Raw genomic sequence first — 25,199 nt, forward strand, 5'->3', positions numbered from 1 at the left:
CACTACAACATTTCTAAAATTCACTTTTGGCAATTTTGGGAAAAACATTAACTTTTTGGACTTAAATTTGATCATAGATTCAGTAGATTGTAGATTTCATAGTTGTATTTTTAGAAAATCAACTTTTGTAAATCAATATTTACACTATGAGAGCTTACACCCCATCCATATGAAAAGAGGTGTGGTAAAAGGCAAATTCATCAGACTCAGTAGGCTTACCAGTGAGAATGATAGATTTGAGCACAAAATAATTGATTTGAAACAATTTTTTGTACAAAGAGGTTATGAAAATAGGTGGCTGGACCAAATAATAGGGGAAGTCAAGAAATTAAGACAACACAAAGCAGTTCCTATTTTGAATTGGACAGCTTTCAACAGTGGGGACAACAGTGAGGTGGAAGTGTTAAAGAAATTTGTTTTGTCATTTCCACTACCTATTTCTAATGAAATGAACACCATTCGAGAGATTGTGTTCACCAATTGGAAAATAGTGTTGGGAAATCACGAACTAGTTAAAGCCATAGGCAGCAGTCCTGTTTTTACATACAAAAAAGTGACTAATTTAAAGATGATTTTGGAAAGGGGTGGAAAAGAAGTAACATTTTCTGCATCAAAGGTTGGTACATATCCATGTAAGGGATGTAGACAATGCAGGTTTGTCAGTGGGACATCCAGTGTGTTTTTAAAACACTTAGACAAAGAATTCAAGGTCAAAGAACATTACACATGTAGAACATCTAACATAGTTTATGTAGCACAGTGCGCCTCTTGTGAACATTTTTACAGAGGAAAAACCATTAGAATGTTAAATAAATGTATTTATGAGCACAATTTAGCAATTAAAAAGAAGGATTTGAGTAATGCGTTGGCAAAACATTCTATGAATTGTACTTCATTTAAGAAGTTTGTTTTTTCTGTGTTAGAGAAGGTAGATGATAGTGTTCTTAGTGGAGATTACAAAACACACTTGGAGTGTAGGGAATCCATTTGGCAGATCAGGTTGAAGGCTGATGAGCCACCTGGTCTGAATGATATGATTAACATCAAATGTTTTTTACTTTTGCAAAAATTTTAACATTGATATATGTTGACATTTATTCCAAACATTTTGAATATTTTACATGAGTAAATTATATCTTACATGTTTGTTACAATTATTCAAACTTAATTTTATGAATTTGTAATAAGATTTATTGTAGTTTAAAGTGATTTATTTATTTAATTGAACACGTGACTAAAGTGACGAATGTATAAAAACGTGGGTTTAACCCAAGGGTGCTTTTCTGATGAAGTTCTTTTTAATAAATGAACGAAAACGTTAAAGAGCAGGTTGCAGTCTGTCTTTCAATAGCTTGTGGTGGATTTGGTATATATATATATATATATATATATATATATATATATATATATATATAAAATACATATTTTTTGTTTTTTGGTGAGTTGGGAATGGCATGCTCTAATAAGAGATTAGGGTTCAGATGGGACAATGTTACAGAAGAATTGAAGTGACACAAAAAGTGATAGAAACAGCCTATGAAGGACCAGTTTATAACAAAAATACAAAGGACACAAGGTAACCTGAATATAATACAAGCTTTACCATGACACAATCATTTACTGGTTTGGAATATTAACAGAGTATTAGATGTAAAAAGGAGAAGGCACTGGCTTATATTTAAAACAGTTATGTAAAGATGATAATGGTGCAGGAAACTTGTCTGAATCTCAGAGAACATGAACGTTTTAAGTGAGGAGGGTTTCCTTGTTAGAACAGAAGGAAAGAGAAAGAACAGGGTTTCAATATTAATTAGAAAGGGTACAGAAATAAGGAATATGGAACAAACGAAGTGCAAGCAAGGTAGACTTACAGTGGTGACAGGCTGTTACCAGGTAAGTTAATTACATTGGTTGTACCTTTGCATTTCACCAAAAGCAGTTAGAGAAGATATAAAGAACATTATGGGAAACATTACAGCCTTTCATCAAAGATGTATGGTGGTAGCAGAAGACTGGTACACTACAGGAAATCATATAATATCAATGCAGACAAGAAAAACAAAATAACACTTCCATATATAAAACAGAAATAAAAAGCAGCAAATAAAAATGAACAGCATTATTCCATAAAACAATCCACAGCTGATTCTTTTGTCCCAGCATGGACCTCATCCAGACTGTGATTTTAAATAACCCACTCACTTTCCATTTAAAGAAGAAAATTCACATTACTCAACACATTATCAAATAATTAATAGCTTTGCTGAAGGTTTAAAAGCAGTGTCATTTCATATGCTGTCAACCATTAAGGAAGCCAATCACTGCCTTTTCTAGTCTATTAAGAAGAGGTTGGAAGGAGATAACCTTATCAATCAAAGACTGCTAGCCAGACTGGTGTCATCTGTAAATGGTGCTAAGATGAGATTACCAATACCACAGAAATCAGGGTCACATTGCTAACAACCTAGGCTGCCAATTCAGGTCTCAATTTCCATCAACCTGAGGATAACATTGGACACGGGAATAAGATAATACAATCAGTGAAGGAATAGGGAAATGTAAGGCTCAATATGTTCCTTATATAAACAGGTACATATGTACTTACATTCAGGAGTAGGCTTTGCATCCATTAGCTGTCTTTGGAGCCTCTTCACACTATTATGTACCTTTGCTAGCTGCTGTTCAATGTTAGTCCCTGTAGGTTAAATACACATCATTAAATATTTAGTTCCTCTTTTGTTACATATGTTCTATCAGCAGTAGAAATTAAAACTATACCAAAATATGCAATTCTGTATAGCTCTGCAGGTTTAAACTTTGCCCTGACAGCTATAACACAGAAGGTTGGTGTTCAGACTCATAGTTAAGAGACTATGTGTTATTACTACAAAAGCAGTATACCTACAGCTACTCAACACATCATTTCACTTAGTATTAAAAAGATTAGAACCAAGCTTTTGGATAGTTTACTTGATAAGCAGTATCAGATGCAAGAATTAGTTCATATAAATGAAAAAATAACAAAACATATTTCATTTCACTACCATTATACACAACCAGCAATATCCTTTTACAAATAAAATAAATGTTTTAACTAAAAATACACAGTGATGAAGCAGTTAGCATTACTGCCTCGAAAAGCTTTCCTCTTTAGATCAGTTCTTAACTGGGATACTTTTGTGTACAGTCAGCTATACAATCATTCACTTGCTTATGCCGTCCTTTCTTGAACAACTTTTTAAAATTATACGCATAAAAATTATACGCATTTTTGTGAAACAAACATGGTCCTTCACTCAAAAAGACAGAAAGCCATGGGGATCAATAATATTTCTCCATTTGTTTTCCAAAATGTTTCTAACATCCCTGTTGGTACCGTCATATTCACACACCATAGTTCTATAATAATTTTTCCTCTTTGTGTCATTATTACTTTTGAGGTTATTAATAAGACCCGTATTCTTGGTAATAAAAAGGTCTTCCAGAAATTCTTTCTTTCTTAATCTCCTCTATCAACTCAGAAGGGAACAATCTTTCACTAAACATCTTACCAACAATATTCAAGTCCTCTAAAAACACATTTTTATCAGATATTAACTGTGATAGTCTAATCATTTGTCCCTTCAGAGCATTTCTTTTTTGCCATGGTGGAGGATAACTGTTATAACTTTATCACCCAGACTCTGCTAAAGTTTGCTGTGAAGGAAAGGTTAGTTTGCTTTTTATTTGTTCTATTTTATATTACTTTATTGCCTTTTTCTATTTTGTATACTGTGAGTTGTTTTCTTTACACTGTGTTTTACTTGTATTATGTTTTTAACTGCGTATAAAAACTTGAAAAGAGACCACAGCTCTGTCTTTTGTGAGTCAGTCAGAAATTAGAACAGGTCAATTAAGGAGTCACACACAAGTTACAACTGGTCAGTTAAGGTTAATCATCTGTGAAATGGAGCTAGGAACTAAACCTTCAACTTAAGGGGTAAAATAAAACATTTCAGACCTTTACTGGAAAGGCTCACCCAGAATCTGCTACAGTTTGCTGTGAGAAAAGGTTAGTTTGCTTTTTGTTCTATTTTGTATTACTTTATTGCCTTTTTCTATTTTGTATATTGTGATTTGTTTTCTTTACACTATGTTTTACTTATACTCTGCTTTTAACTGCATATTAAAACTTGAAAAGAGACCACAGCTCTGTTTTAGTTGACTGTCCCTTATGTTAATTTGACCACATATCTCATTTCCTCTCTGCTTTTACTGGCTGATGTAAGCACAAAATTATCATTTTGTGAAATCACTCCCCTTTCAACTATTTAAATTTATTGGCCATCCTACTGTATTCAATGGTACCAGAATACAAAAGTGACTACCCCCTTTCAATCTCTCTTGCTCTTTTAAAAATAGTGACTCTCCACTAAAACTTAACTTTTTAGACAGGTAAAACTTAATTTACCTACTTTCATATCTAACTCCTCTAGTGCACACTGTAATGTTTAGGATAAACCATTTTTTTCATCTTACCTTTAAGCATCTATTGCAAGACCACCAGTTATTGGAGAGCGCATATTCTGCCTCTCAGTAGTTATCTTGTGATTAGTGCTTCTGTTTTCTCCTGGTGAGAGAAGGAGTGCAGTTACATTATTTCCTGGAGACTGCAGATCACCAGAAAGCTTAATAACTGCTTTATAGGTGACAGCTTGGAATCTGTGGTTATATTCTGATCCTGGTAAGAGTAGGAGCAGAATGCATTGATCCCTGATTGTTTCTGGTTGGAGAGTGAGTGTCTGTGCTTAACATACCCGATTGGTTTGGTTGCTATTTGAGGCATCTACCAAAAAAAGGCTACAAGCCTACAGACCCTTGCATCATCTGGGACAAGACTGTGGATCACCAAACAGGTCGTGGCCTGCTTCTCTTCTTGGGATTGGTGCTAACATTTTCCTTCTGATGAGAGAAGAAGCAAAGGAGTACTGTATCCCAACAGTGAAGCTGTGCTGAGATCAGCATTAGTAGTAGCCAGGCAGTAGCCATTCATGCACCTCCCCTCTTTTTATCATTCTTGACAAGCTAATTCTTTACTTTTCAGTAAGTACTACTTAATTTCTTTATAACTTCAGAATATGTGCCTACATACTTCATCCTTACATTTTCTGGGTCTAAGTATTAGTTTCCCCTCAAGTGCTTGGCAGTGCTCTGCACAGACTCAGACACCTTGAGTGACATTTTTCCTGTAAAAGGACTATATAAGGAAACACCTCCAGTACTTAGTAATAATCTCTCCTGGCATGTCTAAAGGTCAGTTCCCTGTGCTTTCTCCTATTAACCTGGTGAACCTGGGCATTCTGAGGCAGTGTAGCAACTGCCTCATATACACAGACAACCCTCTCCTCTTACCTCCCAACACTCAGACTTGTGAGAGATGCACTTATATATCCAAACTGGAAGCCATGCACTCGCAAGCCAAGACCGGAATAGCTGGTCAAGAGGAGAAAATCAACACCTGCACCACACCACACCACATGCAACACACAGCCCTCCAGAACACCCTCCATCACAGGTCTCACATAAAAACACAAATCATAAACCCACCTTCGCAGAGGCTCTCAATAAAAATCTACCCAAACAGCAGAGACCTCCAAGGCAGAAACAACACAGTACAAACCACAAGACATATAGCTCACCTACACAATGTGCCCCTCAACCTAAGCCCCTAAGGCAAAACAGCTTGCCCAATACACTAATCATAAGTGACTCGATAGTGAGGTACACTGATGTCCGCACTCACTAGGTTGAATAAGGAGAAGGTAACAGTCAGTTGTCTATCAGGTGCCAGAATCCAACATATAACACACGCACTCAGGTCACTCCACAAGTACAAGTATGACTCTGTCACTGTCCATGTGGGTGTGAATAACCTGAGACACACCTTCCTGGACTACACGAAAAGAGACATGGAGGAGCTCTCGGATTATGTGGCCCAGGCAGGTATGACCCTAGCCCTGAGCAGCATCCAACCATAGCCCAGAATGATACTGCAGTACAAACAGAAAATTATTGACTTCAACAATTGGCTAAGTTTCTGGTATCATTCTAAGGGGATCCAGTATCTGTCTGCTTGGGATGACATGACTGACAGACCTCAATGCTTTGCCAGAGATGGCCTGCATCTGTCATCCCTGGGTTTCGGATACTGGCTAAGGCTCTTGCCACCCGTATAGTGCCTTTTTTAGGCGATGTTCCAAAGACCAACTTACCATCGTAACAGCTACAAATAAATATAATCTGAGGGAATTGCTGCTCAACACTAGAAGTCTAAATTCTCAAGATGCACTTGCTCAAAGCACTCCTCATAATGGAGAAGATCGAGATTTCCGCTGTAACGGAGACCTGGTTTAAAGCAGCAGAAAGCACCCCTGCGCTACCAGGCTATAACTCATTCCATACCTTCTGGCCCCAGAACATGGACCGAAGCTCCAAAGGTGGTGGTGTCTCCATATTCATAAGGGATATGTAAACCTCCAGACTAGTAGCCCAGCATAATGCAAATGAGATACTTTAGGTACAACTAACATTGGGTAAGATGGTGATTCAGGTCATAGCCTGCTATAGCTCCCCAACCATGTCCCAAGACTCTCACTCCACGTTCCTACGCACCCTGGAAACTATTAGGGTCCAACCCAACACACTCATACTAGGTGAGTTCAACTACCCCTCCATCAACTGGGAAAACTACTAATGCACCAATACACTGGCCCAACGCTTCCTGGAATTCATCACTTCCAATGCTTTGGACCAGCTCATTCTAACCCCCACTAGAGGAAGCAACATCCTTGACCTGGTTATTACTAAAGCAACAAAAATCACTCCAGAAAGCAAGAACAGTCACACTGGTGGGAAATGACTTCAGAGTTGAGTACTGCTCAAAACATAAATGTATTACTTAAAAAAACTCATAAAACAACAATAGAGGTTAAGCACTTTCGTCCTCTAGTAACTGGACTTCATCAGAACAATTACCCATAAGTCAAAAAGCCTTTTATACCGCATACTAAATTAATTGATTACATAATATTCAAATTAGTAAAATTTCCTCAGTGTGCCAGCATAAAAGCTACTAGATACTATGTTGTAAAACCTGCTAGTAAAAACATGTAAAAGTTACAAAGAAATAATTTACAACAATACACAGTGTCCTTGAAAGATTAATTGCAGCTAAGATTAAAAAATGTTTTCAGTTTTTTTAAATAATACTCAACTAAAACTTTTTCCATACCCTATGTGACACATATCAAATGCGTACCCCATGGCATCAATGCATAATTACCCAAAATAATATCCAGCTTTGAGTTTTAGTATGCTGGAAAATGAAACATTTTCATTTAAACCTGGTGGTTGGGTGGCATTGGCCCTAAGTTGCCATTTAAGTTCTAAAAATTCTAAGAAGTCATCACTTGGTCCCACCACTCACCTAAGTTAACTTATTCAATAATGCAAAACTTGAACTGGTGCGTAGGGTTGGATTTGATGTGCCTATATAGGGCATTGTTTTCATCTTTCTTCTTGATGTCGTATATGTGTTGATATATCCTTTGCCTGCATTTACATTTAGTTTTCCCTTCGTAGCATACTGTGCAAAGTGCGCATAACCCTAGATAAACAACACCCTTAGTGAAACATGTAAACCTGCCACTAGGTTTTATGTACCCAAAGCCATGTATATTAAAGGAAGAACCTTCCATAACATACTTGCATTGATTACAGTTTTCACACTTGACCATTCTTCCCTTATTTTCACGTCTTCCCCATTCTTTCCAGTATCAATTTAAAACTAGGAGCTTTTTTGTATATCGCTACTGGTTTTTATCTCACTGCACTAAGGTTGTTCGGGTTGACTTCAAAGATAGTCTAATTTCTTTCTAGAATCTCCCTTAAGTCATCAAATTCATTAGTGTAAGTCAACACCATTCCATTGTTGAATTGTTTGCCACTTGGTCCCTCTACTGCATCGTCCATACTATCACTAGGGGTGGAGAGTGTAGCAACAGACCTTCCTAAAAGTGGAATAAAGTGCTCTGAGGACCTCTACCTACAGACTTCATCAAAGATTTTTTTCAAAAACAATTCTGGGTCTCACCTCCCTGCAAACATACCTTTAAGTGTTTCTAATTCCACCTGGAAGTCATCATCTCCTGACACCATTCTTGCTAGTCTCACCCATTGCCCCTTTATAATCAACTTTTTTGGTGTAGTGGATGCATACTCTCAAAGTGTAACATAGAGTTAGAATAACTAGGTTTCCTGTATATAGCTGAATCAAATCCTCTCTTTGCATAATTTTTGATGCGTTATACCCAAGAAATGCACATTGTCCCCTTGAATATCCATGGTGAATTTCAAGAAATCTGTGGTAGTGTGCAAATAGTCAAAACACATATCCAATTTGTCTACAGTGTCAATCCAGAAAAAAAAAAACATATCATCTAAAAAACATCCACAGAATGTCCAGCAGTCCTTGAATTCTGAGTTAAGCACATAGTTCCATTCCCAATAGGAAAAGACCATGTTTGCAAACATGGGGGCACAAGCTGCCCCCATTGCTACTCCTGTCTTCTGCCAAAAGTACTGACCCTCTAAAACATTAAGAAGTTGTTTTTTAAGACTACTTCAATGAGTTCCCTGAGCCTATCCAGCTTTCTTTGGCCCAGTGTTGTGTTGTGCCTTAGGTAGTCATAAAACCAGTCTGTACCTATTCTATGCGGAATAACAGAGAAGAGATCCTGCACATCAGTAGTAACAAATATAATCTCTTCCCTAAACAAATCATTGGTTATTCTGTTGAGGAAATCCCAAGAGTCTCTTAACAGGACAGGGTTTGTTTTTAACACAGATTTTGTATAAAAATCTTTTTCAATACACAAAGATTTTTGATGCCTTAGCATCAACTGCAGGATGCAATGGAGGATCTACAACATTTTTATGAACCTTTGGAATCCCAAATATTGTGGGGATCTTGGGGTTACATATGTTAAGGAAATTGTGTTCTTCCATAGATACTTGACTATTCAAAAGCATGTCCTCAAGAATAAGATCTATTTTACGATACGCTATATTTACTTCATTAATGGAAGCTTCCTCGTAAGTGTCTGAGTACAACATGCTTAACATTTTGTTCACATAATTATTCCTGTCCATTACCACCACCTCACCCGCTTGTCTGGCTTTATAACACGCACACTTTTGTTGTTCATTATTTCTTGTAAAAGTGTTGCTTCCACATCACTCAAATTGCGATGACCTCTTGCATGCTTAGTTGTTTTTAAATAATTTCTAAAATTAAATACATACAACTTTTCAAAGAGTAAAACTGTAGGATGAAAGGGGGGGGGGGTTAAAACTACTAGGTCTCTTAATGGGGTTGGCAGAAAGGGAATTAAGTTCAACATGTCTGTTGTCATTGAAGTACAACCTAAAGTAAATTTTTCTAGTGTATAACTTTAGCTGAATCAGGGCTTCTTGAGTTTTTATACTTGTGGTGTGTACAAAGGTAAATCCCTTTTCAAATAAATTTGCCCAATTAACACCAGTGTTTGACACACTATAGTTGTAGACCTTAAAATCTCTTTATGGATTGTGTATAATGGTATACTTGTTTAGTTCCAGTTCCTATTACTGTGGTTGTCTCTCCCCTTCCATACTGTTCCACCTCTCTGCCCCCTTCGCCCCCTCCCCCTGTTGTAAGAGGCATTGGGCTCCCTATTATCTCGGGGGGGGGGGTCTGATGGTGTTGTGCCCATTCCTCTCTCTCTATAAGCCTTTGTGAATGTCTCAGCGGGGGTTCCCCTAAAGGGGATTCAGGTTGATTTTGGTGTACTTCAAGTTCAGTAACTTCTTCTAACAAGTTTGCCCCACCCCCATTTACATGGTCTACATGGGATGCTGGTATTTCATTTCCAAAGCTTGGTGGGGGGGGGGGGTGGATAGGCTACACCTTTGTCATACTCAGCTCTATCTCTTTCAAGTTTTTTTAATTTTCTTATTTTTCATCAATAAAATATCACTTTCAATACTTTTAAGCATATCATTGCATTTCTCTAACTTACTTTCAAATAATAAATCATTGTTCATACTTTCATTTAGAATATTAATAACAATGTTAAGTTCACACATTTGTCTTTCATAATCTTTAACAAGAAGTTCAAGCAACTCACATCCATGCCTGTTAAATAATTTAAACAGTTCCTGGTGCAGTGCAGAGTCCAGTAATCTTTCAAGTGCACTGCATATTGTTGTAAATTATTTCTTTGTAATTGTTACATGTTTTACTATCAGGTTTTAAAACATAGTAGCTGTTTATGCTGGCACTCTGAGGAAATTTTACTAATTTGAATGTTATGTAATCAATTCATTTAGTATGAGGTATAAAAAGGCTTTTTGACTTATGGGTAACTGTTCTGATGATGTCCAGTTAACAGATGACGAAAGCCCTTAACCTCTATTGTTGTTTTATGAGTTTTTTTAAGTAATAAATTTATGTTTTGAGCAGCACTCAACTCTGAAGTCTTTTCCCACCAGTGTGACTGTTCCTGGTTATTACTAACATGGGCAACTGTTGCTCTACACCAGTAGTCAATTCCTCCCTGGTTAGATCTGACCACAAATTAATCATCATGGAAATCCATATCTCATCCACTCCCCCCGCTGACTTTGGGCTCCTAAAAACAGAAGTGGCTAACTTCATGGCAACCATGTCAATGGAAAATAGATGCATGACCGCTGAATCATACACCAATGCACTGTATGAACACGTACATAAATGCATGGAACTAGCCATGCCCAACAGAACCAAGACACTCTCCTCCAAAAAAAAGGAAACCAATCTGGTGGTCCCCTGCCATTAATAAACTCTACAATAGAAGGAAAAAACTGTTGCAGAAAAAGGTGAAGTCCCAAGACTGGAAAAACTCCCTTATTAGCCTCAACAAAAAGTTGAGATCCCGCATCAAAACCTCTAAAGCCAGCTATGAAGGCAGAATTGCAGCAGACACTACAAACAACCACAAAGCCTTCTGTTGTTATATCAAGAATATCCATGGCATTACCCAGGTTTGCTCTGAGTTACTGCATAATGGCACCTCCTATATTGAGCCAACAGATATTGCCAACATACTGGCCGACAGATTCAGTGCAAACTTTACCCCTCTCTCCTCCCCTATAGGATCAATCACAATACCGGAGGAATGCCTGGCACTCAGCATTACTGCAGCACAGGTTAAAGCTGCATTGTCCAAGGCCAAGAATACAGCTTCCATGGGAACCGACAATATCCCTGGATGTGTTCTACATGAACTACAAAATGAACTGGCAACACATCTGTGTTCCCTGTTCAATCACAGCCTCACCTCAGGCTTTGTCACTACCAAATAGAGCACTGCTACAGTCATCCCTCTCTATAAAGGGGGAGCGACTAAAGACCCTGGGAATTATTGCCCCATTAGCCTGATGAGTCTGATATGTAAGGCTATGGAGCGCATCATCAAGGATCTAATTAACAATGACATAGGGAATCTCCAAACCCTAGATCCCACTCAATTTGGTTTTGTGAAAGGTAGATCATGCCTGCTCAACCTGGTTGACTTCTTTGAGTCAGTCACCAAAGCTGTGGATGAGGGCAAGGCAGTTCATACAGCCTACCTCAATCTGTCCAAGGCCTTTGATACCATTCCCCACTCAGGAATTATTGATAAACTCACCAAACTAGGCATCAACCCCTATTATCACTACGTGGGTTGCAAACTGGCTCACAGATAAAACCCACAGTGTGAAAGTAGTGGACTCCATGTCAGACTGCTGACCAGTCATGAGTGGAGTCCCAAAGGGATCAGTCCTGGGTCGTCCCCTGTTTGGCATGTACTTCTCAGAAGTCCAGGCCAACATGGAGGAACTCTGGCTGACCAAGTTCGCAGACGACTGTAAGCTGGGAGCCATTATTAACTCCCCAAGTGATGTAGACATCCTACAGAAAGGCCTCACTGAGACCAATGACTGGTGTCAAAACCATGGCCTTAAGCTTAATGCCAAAATGCATTGTCATCCTCTTTGGTAAAAACTCAGTTCACACTAATTACCACATCGATGGGAGCCCACTGAACACTGAAGGTGTTATAAGAGATCTGATGACACAGGTTGACATCAACCTTTCCTTCAACCACCACATTGCCACTGTAGTCAGAAAGTCCTTCTAAGTGGCATATCTCATTACCAACGGTTTTGCATCCAGGAAGAAAGAGGTCATCATCTCTCTCTCTACTCTTCCCTCATTAGGTCAATCATCGAGTATAATGCCCCATTTGGCATGCACCTCACTAGACACATGCAACAGCTGGAAAGGCCACAAAAGTACCTACAAAAAGGATCCTAAGCCTTAAACACATGTCCTACATGGACAGACTCAAAAAACTCCAACTATTCTCTGTCTCATATCATCTACTAAGCAGAGATTTCTGCTTGACTTACAAAGCCATGTCTGACCAAGCTCTGTTAGAAATGCTACATCTAAAAATTCCCAATCCCTCTGCACCACATGCTTCAGAAACCTCAACCTCATTACCACAATCAACAGAACATGCTGGAGGGACAGGTTCATAACCCAGAGACTGCCCATGTTCTGGAATAGATTTCCCATACATGTCAAGCAGAGCACCTCACTGGCCCTCTTCAAGAGAAATCTTGATGAGTGGATGGGAAATAGAAAACTCACCCCAGGGATCACTCCAGCTGCTCTACTTGATAGAGGCACTGGGAACTAACGTCAGGCGTCATGATCCCAGAGCACTTCTACGGGCTAGGCTTGTAAAGGCTCCAGGGCCATTAGCCAAGTAAACACCTATGAACCTATAATGTAACACAAAAGTAGAATACGTTTTCTTTCTATGAATTGCAGATGAACATCTTTTAGCAACTCTATTCTTGTAAATCTTAACATCCAAACAGCAGATTTGAGCTGCATTAAACTATCCCTTAAATGACAAAAAAATGGTAGTTTATTTATATAGTGCGAAAAATCAATCAATGTAGAATTGTCTTCTGACCAAACAAAAAATATGTCATCAAGAAAACGTAGGTATAAATTAAGATAGTTAGAAAATCTGGAAGAAAATACATACATCTTTCCTAGCACCACAGAACAATACTAGCAAGCACAGGAGCTGCAGAAGTACCCATTGCTACTCCTTTAAATTTAAAAAAAATTTCATGTTCAAATAATACACAGCGGTTTGACAAAACAATCTTCATACTTTCCATCAGTATGTTTATAGGCTCATGTTTGAAAGCAATGCCCTGTAATAAAGCTTCATTGAACCAGTTAAGACCAATGTCATGTGGAATGACTTAAAAAAAAAAAAAAAAAAAAAAAAAAAAAAAAGATCTTTAGCACTGACTACTAAGAAAGTCACTGTCGTGTAACTCTTTCAAAGAATGCCATGTGTCTTTCAACACATATGCGTTGTTATGAAAAAAATTCTTTAAAACAACAATCCAAATATCTAGCAACTGGTTCCATTTTTGATCCACCAGCTGCAATGCTAGGTAATAACGTTGGGTGTAAAATAGACTTAAGAACCTCTGAAATAACGACTAGGGATAACTTGTTTAGATACCTTCAGACAGTCAAACAATGTTTTATTGACCCCCCCCCATTAAAAAGCAGATCTTCCAACCATAAATTTATTTTTGTGGTAAACAATATTAATTTAATTCCTAGTAACTTCCACAAAAAGTTCACTGCTGTGTAAATAAAACATTTTTTGTGAGTAAAGGAAAAAAAAGTTATGTATTCACCATAACGTTCGATCTTGTTGTCCATTTTCATTCTTCCTCATTGATGGGTCATAGACTCGGCCACTTTTCCAAGACTTTGGATCCTAATCTCAAGCTTCTCTTTCTTCCCACAATGCAATACAGCATCACTAACTCCTCAGATCGAGTTTGCTGCCTACTGGCTATCAATTTTTAGAGACAGGACAGAAAAAGAAAAGATTAAGGTTCAAAACAAGAACATGACATTTCCTCTATCATGCAATATCCTTCTAAGAATGACAAGGCTGAGGGGTGGCTGGGAGGGAAGGTAAGGAAGAATGAAAATGGACAACACAGATCAAACGTTATGGTGAGTACTTAACTTTTATTATCTGATGTTGTCCTTTTCAGAATCCCCAGCAAAGTAACTCTTGGGAGGCCCTCAAAAAAGGATATGGTGGAGCACTGTCAAAAGAAAGGAAGTCCTACTTCCGGGAACAAAGCCCAACTTGTAATATGTGACAAAGGTACAGGTCTTAGGCCAAGTGACTGCAACACCAATAACCTCAATAGAAGCTGAGGGAGAAAGGTAGATATGGTAGGTATAAATCTGGTAGAACTGCTGTAGAACGACGAAGGAATTACAATCCATTTTGGGAAGAAAACAAGTGACAATACGGTCACGAATCTAAGCTGTTAGAAGGAAATGAAAGAAACAGCCGGGCAGACTTTCTGAGCTGTTTGAACCTATGAAGAATAAACATAATTGCATATAAACATCAAGCAGGTGTATCATGTGATAGTTACAGTCAGAAAAATTGGGAACTACAATTGACTATTGTATGGATGATTAATCAAAGTCAAAGTGAAAGTAAACTTTATTGTCAATCAGATATACACAGCAGTGCAAGCTGAACAAAATTGTGTTGCTTTGGTCCCTGCGCAAGACATAACAATGAACACATAGTTTGAATAACAGTAAGACTAATGCACATACAGTAATAATTAAAATATTAACAACACAATAGATTACCACAATTGGACAGGAAGACATTAGACAATATTATACTAGTAGGTACTGCAAGACTATGACTTCATATTGTGAATGCTTAGAATATTGCTTACTCAGTTGTAGCATGATATATTCTGATGTTCATATTGCACATGTATGGAGTGGTGACTCACTCCTGACTATTGCACATTCAGTAAGTAATAGCATAAGAAATCAGGCTAACTGTACCAGTTATTGAAGCAATTTCCCAGAGTGATTACTATAGCTGATACTTCACAGCAAGTGGCATATTGATCTAACTATTAACTGTCATGTCTGGCATTCAACTTCAGCAGCATTATGGATAGAGGGAAGAAGTTCCTGTTCAGTCTATATGTTTTGCAGTGAAAGCTACGATACTGTCTGCCTAAGGAAAGGCAGAAGTACGTGCCATGGACAGGGTGAGTGGGATCATTGATTATCTTCCTAGACCTTCCCCCACACCGAGTCTTGTGCAGATCATCCATGGGTGGGAGCGAGGAAGCAATGACCTTTTCCACTGCCCTCGGGAGAGCCTTGTGGTCAGATACTTTGCAGTTACCATACCAAACTATGATGTTAGAAGAAAACACGCCCAAAAGACTGAAAACTATAACATAAATACAAATTAAAATAAAAATAAAAATGCGACCACAATCAATGAACTATGATGTTATTTGAGAGGATGCTCTCGATGGTCCCCCTGTAGAAGGCTTTGAAGATGGACTGAGACAGGTTTGCTTTCCTCAGTTTCCATAGGAAGTGCAGACATTGCTGTGCCTTCTTCACTGTGTGGCTAATATGAGTCGACCAGGATAGGACATCTGAGATATGTACCCCCAGGAACTTGGTGTTTTTGAATCTTTCCACTGCCATCTCCTTAATTTCCAGAGGTTACTGTATCTCCTGAGTCCTCCTGAAGTCCACTATTAATTCCTTGGCCTTGTTTACATTTAAGGCCAGATTGTTGCTGTCGCACCAGCCTACCAGATGCTCCACTTCATCCCTGTAGGCTGTTTCCTCACCACTTCTGACAAGACCTACGACAGCGGTATCATCCATGAACCTGATGATTTTGTTGGATTCATGCTTGGCCATGCAGTAATGCGTCGACATGGTTAACAGCAGAGGGACTCAGGACGTAGTCCTGAGGGGCACCCGTCCTCAATGTAACACTGATTGAATAAGAAGTTATGTACTCACCATAACGTTCCATCTGAGTAGGTAAACCTCATTTGTCAGCAATCTATAGGTTATCGGATCCACATCGGATCCGAGCCGGCAGTTTCCAACAGCTAAGATCCGAGCTCCAAGCTCTTCCCTCTTACCTATAACTCCCTGCCATCCCTTCCTGACCTCAGATCGAGTTTGCCTAAAAGCAAGACTTGCAATCACAACCTGCCTAGTGTAAACTGGGTACAATCCACCTTGAAGCAGGAATATCTATGGACATCCGAAGAAGACAGGGGGACGGAGGGAGGGACGGTTGCTGACAAATGAAGTTTACCTACTCAGATGGAAAGTTATGGTGAGTACATAACTTCTTGATCTGAAGTAGTTAACTTCATTTGTGTATCAACCTATGGGACAGAGTCCCCAGCTACCTGAATCTTGGGAGGCCCTTATGGAAGGATGTTCCGGAGCACTGCGGAGCCAAAGGATGCTCTCCCTCTGGAAACCAGATCCAACTTATAGTGGTTTATGAATGTATGAGAAGAAGCCCACGTGGCAGCTGAGCAAATGTCATCCAATGAAACTCTAGCCCGAAAAGCAGCAGAGGTAGAAACAGACCAAGTAGAATGGGCATGGACTCTATGAGGAGCAGGCCGGCCAGAACTCTCGTAAGCCAAGAGAATACACTGGGAAATCCACCTGGACAGTGTGACTTTAGAAACAGCTTTTCCCAAACTGGGTTTAGCAAAGGACACAAACAGCTGGTCTGATTGCCTATAACCGGCTGTTCTGTGCAAATAAAATCTTAACTGTCTGTGTACATCCAAAGAGTGTAACTTGTATTCGCCTTTATTTTGGTAATTGGGAAAGAAGACTGGCAAATTAATAGACTCGTTGATGTTAGATTCGGAAGCAATTTTGGGGAGAAAAGAGGGATTGGTCCTGAGGAATACCCTATCCTTGTGGAAAGTCAAGTACGGTGGCTTGGCACAAAGGGCTTGAAGCTCCGAAACCCTTTTCGCCGAAGTAATAGCAACCAGAAAAAATGTTTTCCAGAATAAGAATTTGAGATCTACCAAAGCAGCAGGCTCAAAGGGAGAAGCTGATAAGGCCTGGAGTACCAGCAATAAGTCCCAAGGTGGAATTACATCCTTCACCGAAGGTGCCTTTTAAGAAGGCCTTACACAATCTGGATGAGGTCAAAGGGCCAAGATCACATCCAAAATGGTAATGAGCGATTGCCGCCAATTGTACTTTGACTGTGGAAGAGCTAGCACCTTGATCAAATAATCCTGACAGAAAATCCAGCACAGCTGGTAACGGAGCTGTGAAAGGGTCCAGCTTCTGACGTTCTGCTCAAATAGAAAAACGTTTCCATTTGCTACGATAAACTTTCCTAGTAGACGGCTTGTGAGCAGCCACTAGGATCCCTTTGACCGGGGAAGAGATACCGGGAGTCCTAGCTAACAATGGAACTGGATCAACCAAGCTGTGAGCTTGAGGTTGTCCAGGTTCTGGGCCGACAGGCCCAAAGGGTGAGATATCAGATCCAGGACAGGATCTAGAATCCAGGGAGGATTCACTAGATGAGACCATAGATAAGGAAACCATGCCTGACGAGGCCAGAATGGGACAATGAGGATTATAGTGCTCCCCAACCGTCTGGCTTTCTGCAGAAACTTCAGCATGAGGGGAAGAGGCGGGTAAGCATAAAGTAGACCGGGTGGCCAAGCATGCACCAGAGCATCTCTTGTGATTCCCCGGGTGGGGGAATTAGAGCGAAGTAGGTGTTGCACTTCGTGTTTGAAGGAGAGGCGAAAAGATTGCAACAAGGTTGACCCCATTTGGAGAGGATCTGCTTCACTACTTTGGGATTCAGAGACCACTCGTACGGCGAGAGGATGGTGTGACTCAATTTGTCCGCTAGGATGTTGGACCGGCCCGGAATGTGCATTGCTATGAAAAAGCGGTTGGTGGAAATCGCCCATTCCCAAACTCTCATGGCCTCTCGACAAAGTGGATAGGACCTGGTTCCCCCTTGTTTGTTGATATACCAAATGACTGCCATGTTGTCCGTTTGGATCGCAATAGTCCCGATGGGAAGAAGGCTCTGAAGTGCTTGCAACGCTAATGGCACCGCCCTCATCTCTAGGACATTGATATGCAGTGAGGTCTCCATCTGGTTCCATGTGCCTTGGATGGTCCTGCCGAAACAATGCCCCCCCACCCGAGGCAAGAGGCGTCCGTGGTCACTGTGGCTAGGGGAGGGGACATAGAGAAGGGGTGTCCCTTTTGGAGGTCCAGAGATTGGAGCCACCATAAGAGGGCACTCCTGCAAACACTGCTGAGAGGGACAGGATGACTCAGGGGATAACACAGGAAGGACCATTGGACTTGGAGGGTCCATTGCAGAATTCTCATGGTTAGGCGTGCCATGGGAAGGAGACTGATGGTAGCCGCCATCGATTCTAGGGTCCTCAGGACCAATTCCGCCGGAGGGGTTGGGCAATGAAGAATGGCCTGCACATGGAGTCTTAGAGATCGCATCCGGTCTGGAGTTAAGAAGGCTAAGAGCTGGTTTGTGTCCAACCTGGCTCCGATAAAATCTATGACCTGAGTCAGGAGCAGGGAGGATCCCCAGCCGGGGAGCTAGGTGAAGAAAGAAATTCCTGGCTGTGCAGAGTAGATGCCTTGTGGGGCGGTCAGGAGCCAGTCGTCCAGGTATGGAAAGACATGAATTCCCTGGAGTCTCAGGTGGGCTGCTACCACCGCTAACACTTTGGTGACACCCAGGGGGGCGTGGTGAGACCAAAGGGGAGGACCCTTAATTGTTAATGGCTGGCTCCTAGCCTGAAGCAGAGAAACCTCCTGGATCGTCTGTCCATCAAGATGTGGTAGTACGCATCCTTGAGGTCTATGGAGCACATCCAGTCGTTCTCCTGCAAGAGGGGGAGAATGGACTGAAGAGTGACCATCTGGAACTTTTCTTTGGCTAATGCCAGGTTCAAGAGGGATAGGTCGAGGATTGGTCTTAAGTCCCCCATTTGTTTTGGCACCAAGAAGAACCTGGAGTAAAAGCCCGATCCGTACTGGTCTGGGGGGACGTGCTGCATCGCTCCTTTTTCTAGAAGTTGACGAACTGCTGTGGCTGCGGCCTCCCTCTGATCGGGTGGGACATTGGGGAGGCACCTGGGTCTGAGAGGGGAACAGAGAAGCGGAATCTCATAGCCTCTGGATATAATTCGAAGCACCCAGCGGTCTGTCCTGATGGACTCCCAAGCTGCTAGGTGCTTCGAGAAACGCCCCCCCGACTGCCTCCAGAGTGGAGCAGTTGGGTAACCCCTCAGGGTTGCTGTGTGGGCCGATCAGAGAAAGGTTCTCTGGACCCAAAGTTCTTCAGGCCCCCTCTGCCTCTAGGGCGGCGTCCACCCTGTCCTCCTCTGCCTCTGAAGGACGGGGTGTCCGGAGCGAAACGGGATTACTGAGACTTTCGGAACCACATTTTCTTCTGGCCCCTTTGGTTCTTAGAGAAGGACCTCTGGGGAGCAGAGAAGCGGACTCCGACGGCAGATGTCTTCCCGTCCTTCTCGCTCTGGACCAAGGTATCGCATACGGTCTTGCCAAAGAGGGCAGAACCATCAAACAGGGCATTAGCGAATGACACCTTGAAGGGTTCCATGAAATCACAGTGCCTGTCGCCTTAGGACGACGCCCGCTCCACTAGCTCTAGCGGCTCCTTCCGTAGCATGGGACAGTAGCCGCATAGAGGTATTGGAAATTGACCTGTTTGTCCTCTGCAGACATGGACTCTGGGGGCGACCCAGCGTATTCTTTAATAAGATCCCGCTGGAGCCGTATGACATGTGCCATGTAGTTCAGCGACCTTATGGAGAAGGTAGCTGAAGCAAACATCCACTTCCCCAAACAGTCCATCGCCCGAGACTCCTTGTCAGGGGGATGGACCGAGGGACTCTCCTGGGCCAGTTCCCTTTTGGTGGCTGCCGCCACCAACATGGCATCTACGGGGGTTCCCTTACTCCAATGTGACCTGTCCGAGGGGGGGCTGAGAGTTCTGTCAGGCCTCTTAGGGACGGGTTCCACAGTGTCTGGCTCCTTCTATGCCCTGGTAGTGATCAAATCTACCAGGGGATCGGCTGGAGGGGACACCCAAGAGGTAGACGGGCCTGCTTCAAATGCCTCCAGGAACATGGACTCGTCTGAGGGTAGGCTTTGGGGCAGATCAACCCCCCTGATCCTGTGCATCTCCATGATGTCTCCAAATGAGATGTCTTCGGGGGGTGATCTTGGGGAACCTTCCCCTTCCTCCAAGTCCATGTCCTCTGTCAAGGACTCAGGGGAGTCCAAGTGCCTCCTCTTGCACTTGTGTTTGTGAGGAACTTCCTCGGGGGGGGGCTGTCCGAGGAGGTCTCACCAACCACGTCCTGTTCCAACAAGGGAACGATCTGGGATGTCTGAGCAGGCTGTCCCTAGGGCCGGGTGATGGAAGTTGGACCCGTTTGCGAGGGAGTGCAGGGTGGAGCGGTAGCTAAGACCGGGGGCCTGGAATCCCTCGACAGAACCCTCTCCACCACGTTGAATGCCGAAGGAGAGCCGCTCTCCCTAGGATCCGAGAGCAGACCCTCCCTCGGATTCGATGAGCAGATCGTGACCGGATCCGAAGGGCCAATACGCTCCGACCTACCCGGAGCCGAAGGCATACTGACCGCCTCAGATCCAAAGCTCAACTCTCGACTCCGAGAGCCTGGATCTGAAGAAAAGGGACCCGACAGGCTCGAGGGCGCTGTCGGCACCGCAGTACCCGACTCCATCGGCTCCGACGCTACTCGGCTCCGTAGACCCCAAACCCGGAAAGCGGGTCAGGGAAGGAGCAATCGGGGTGAAAAAAGGGGTCGGGAGGCAGGAACACTCCCATCTGCAGCTGGGACTGGAGGAACCTACTCATCATCCGGTCCAAGTCTGCATCTGTTAGGCTTCTCGTGGACCTGGAAGAAGCCACCGAGGCTGGACGGGAGTGCCGCCTCAATGACCTCAGAGACTGAGCCTCATCCTCCTTCAGCCCCGGCGAAAAGCTGGGAGAACAGAGCCGGGAAGGGACGTCCCGGGGGAGAAACTCGCTTGGCTGGCGGGGCCGAAGCAGAGGCTTCGGCCCGCCGCTTGTGTTTTTCTCGGCGCTTCTCCCTCCTGGCTTCCCTATCCTCCTGACCCAAGGTGGGAGGTTGAGTCCCAGCCAGGGGAAGGGAAGTATCTGTAGGCGCTGCCGCAGCTGCGGCAGAAGCCATGGAGGGACCGGAGGACAGAGCCGAATCCGGGGGCAGAAGTCCCACCAGAATCAGCTTCGACCTCCAGTCCCTGATAGCCCTGGGGTTGAACGCTGCACAAATAGAACAGCCAGAAGACAGATGTTCAACCCCAAGGCATATAACGCATCGAGTGTGGCCATCAGCCAGGGAAAGCTTATGGCCACACTCGGTACACTTGGAGAAGAAAGTTTTGGCGGCCTCAGACATGACAACCTAAAAAAACACACACTAGGCCCCAAAACCACACACACAAACACACACACACACACCCTAACGCTTTAACGAGAAACGGGGGAAGGAAAGGCTAACAATTACACTAAACTAATGGAAAGATCACAAAACACAAAACTCATTCAAAAAACTGTAACTAGTAGTCGAGAGAAAAGATTTTTCTCAGAGAAAAACTTACGAAGACCTGGAAGCTCGAGATCAAGCTGCTGGTGTAACCGCGGCAAACTAGATCTGAAGTCAGGAAGGGATGGCAGGGAGTTATGGGTAAGGGGGAGGAGCTTGGAGCTCGGATCTTAGCTGTTGGAAACTGCCAGCTCGGATCCGATGTGGATCCGATAACCCATAGGTTGATGCACAAATGAAGTTAACTACTTCAGATCTATTATTTCCCACACATATTTTTTGGGGTCTGTTGATGAGAAAGTCCAGTATCCAGTTACAATGGGGGTGTTGATGCCCAGCTGGATCAGCTTCGATATCAAATTCTGGGGGATGACAGTGTTAAAGGGGGAACTAAAATCAATGAATAGTATTCTGACATAGCAATTCTTGTTCTTCAGCTGTGCCAAGGATTCATAAAGTGCTATAGCTATTGCATTAGTCATGCAGCGGTTAGATCTATACGCACACTGTAATGCATCTAGTGTTGCAGGTAGACTTGAAGAGATGTGGTTCTTGATCAACTGCTCAAAACACTTCATTACTGTTGATGTAAGAGCAAATGGCAGCTAATCATTTAGGCTTGTTGTTGGTATTTTTTGGGTAAGAGAATGATTGTCATATTTTTGAAGCAACTGGGTACAATGGCTAGTTGCAGGGATGTGTTGAATATATCTGTTAGTACAGCGGACAGTTGAATAGCACAGTCTCTTAGAACTCTTCCCATAATATTACCAGGACCAGCTTGGGTTTACTCACCTCAGGGTCTTCAGAACATCAGATGTTCTTAGACATAATACCTCCTCACCCTGTTCGACAGGGAGCTTATTTGGCACAGTGTTGTTGTCCATATCAAATTTGCTGAAGTAGGTGTTTAGTTTGTTCAGAAATTCTGTGTTGTCGTCACATGGGGGGATGCAGGCCTGTAGTCAGCTATGGCTTGAATGCCTTGCCAGAGACATCTGGAGTCCCTTTGGCCAGAGAAGTGTCCCTGAATTTTATGTCCTTCCTCTTAGCCTCCTTTATACCTCTACTTAGATTTGCTCTGGCCTCTCTTAGGTATCCTTGTCTTTTGATTTCAATGCAGCATTTCACGCTTCACCAGACAGCCAGGGTTTCTGATTAGCATGCATGGTGATACATTTGATGACTGTTACATCATCAACACAATTTGAAAAACAGACCATTACAGATTCCATATACTACTCCAGGTCAATATGGTGGATCTTTACAGCTGCATCTCTAAACACTGACCAGTTTGTGCATTCAAAGCAATCTTGTAGTGCCAAGAATGCTCCCTCAAGCCATATCCTTACTTGTTTGGTTGTAGGTTTGCCTCTTTTCAGCAGAGGTGGGTATGCAGAAAGCAGCATGATGGCCAGATAGTCCGAGTTGCCCAGATGTGGACAAGGTACTGCTTTGTGGGCCAGTTTTACAATTGTGTACACCTTATGCTGAATGTTCTCCCCTCTTGTTGCAAAGTTCACATGTTGATGGTAATGGGGTAATACGGACGTCAAGTCAGCTTATTTGAAATCACCTGCAATTATATGTGCAAACTCAGGGTTCTTATTCTGGAGGTCATTTACTGACAGATACAGAATGTTCAATGCCACATTGACATTAGCACTAGGGTTCCAATCTTTGACTCTGCGGTTACTTTGGTTATAAGAGAGAGATTAGTCTGGAGGGATACCATATCTTTATGGAAAATAATGCAAGGAGGCTTGGCAAATGAGACTCAAAGCTCTGAAATTCTTTTGCCAATGTAATTGCTATCCAAACATTTTTTTAAGGAATTTGTTTTAAGAAAGAAAAGGTCAATATAATTGTTAATGGAAGTTGAGTAATAGAAAAAAATCGCCTTCTCCTTAAAAAAGTTGGCAAAAAAAGGAAGGATGGTAGAGGTAGTAGCTGAGAAAGGACCATGTTCTGATAGGAAGTCCATATGGGCAATGTTTCCATTTTCTTCTCCAGGTGTTTAAGAAGGATTCTTCACAAAAAGGGGAAGATAGTTTGGATCCCATTACTATGATTGGAATTGGATAAACCATGTGATTAGGTAGAAGGTATGGAAAAGAGATATTTGATCTTCACCGGGGGAGATAGGAGATCCAAACTAACCTCCTGAATCCCTGGAGTATGTTTCTGATGAAACCAGAGTTGGGGGAGGAGAGAGAGAGTGAGAGCCAGAGAGGAGTCCTACCTGATGATTCCAGAAAGGGGGAATAAGACCACAGAGATCCTCAGACTGCTGGCTTTATGCAGAAACTTCAGAATAAATGGTAGAAGACGGGTAGGCTTACAGGAGCCCGCGTCTATATCACGTTATCGAAATCTTACTACATCGAATCACTCAAGGTCGACCTCTAGTGATCGATGAAGTAAAACATCGAATAATGCTTAAAAAACAAAAAGCAAATGAAAAAAAACCTAACTAGCGTAGGCAGGGCTGCAAGCCCCCTTGCACCCCCCACACCTCCCTAATTAAATATTCCAAGTCCGAGACCGCACTACGTTGAGGTAAACGGAAATCTCCCCCCTACGGAGATTTCCATTTACTGCACGATGTTCTGCGCTTTCGATGTTGTGGTGCTGACAATATCAGCTTCGATATTGTCAGCTTTCAACATCATGAAGTAGACCCCAGGAGCCCTTACTGAAAGCCTAGCAGCATTATTAGAATCACTCTTGTGTCTGAATGATGATGAGTAATATTTGGTCTCCAAGTGGGGACCATGAGGTTTGATCATCTTTCACTTAATGTGCACTCCCAAGATAGTTGGGGGAGCATCCGAGAATACTGAGCAAATAGCAGATGAAAAGGAGTGGTTTGCTCAAAAAAAGTCCTCTGAATGGGTCCATTGGCAAAAGACAATGCTTGTAAAATTGGGTGTGTTTGCAGAAGATCGAGGTTGGTAAAGAATAGGCCAAGGTATGGTCAAGACTACTGAAGGATTCACAAAAAAGATACATACAGCTACAAGAGCTAGAGAAAAGGGAAAACTGACAGACTAAATGGTTAACAACAGCAGTTTCACTGAAAACATATGAGAAATTAGGAGATCCTACACCTGATACATCAACATGAGGATGAACATGAATCATTGTCCCCAACTGCATCCCTATGAAAACTCTGGATTCTGTAAGATTTCTGTAAGATTTCTGCAAGGAATCGGTTTTCAATTGGCTATGTGTTCTGCAATGACTAGGGATTTGGAGGGTATATGAAAAACCATTAAAACCTGGTTTGCAATATGTACCTCCTGGAGTAAATCCATTTGATCTTGTGCATAAGAAGGAAGGACTGAACTGTACAACATCCAGAACTTTGACTCCTGACTCCTTGCATACCAATCCAGATTATTAAGATTTAGGATTGGTCTAAGGATCCATGTATTCTTTTTTTTTTTTTTTTTTTTTTGTGCAACAATTTTTAGTGTCCAAACTGTAAGTTCTTTCTAAATAGATAAACGTCAAGAAACCTCATA

At 42.1% G+C, this 25,199-nt stretch overlaps 1 protein-coding gene across 1 annotated transcript in view; it reads right to left on the bottom strand.

Annotated features, from left to right (window-relative positions):
* Window positions 1–25,199, bottom strand: part of CCDC112 (coiled-coil domain containing 112) — a 1,199,833-nt gene that overhangs the window by 807,009 nt on the left and 367,625 nt on the right. The window contains exon 4 of the mRNA XM_044059045.1: window positions 2,606–2,695. Coding sequence (XP_043914980.1) covers window positions 2,606–2,695 — 90 coding nt within the window. The remainder of the gene's footprint in view (window positions 1–2,605; window positions 2,696–25,199) is intronic.

This window comes from Protopterus annectens, chromosome 17.part0 (assembly GCF_019279795.1).
Source record: "Protopterus annectens isolate FY-2018-M chromosome 17.part0, PAN1.0, whole genome shotgun sequence".
NCBI lineage: Eukaryota > Metazoa > Chordata > Ceratodontiformes > Protopteridae > Protopterus > Protopterus annectens.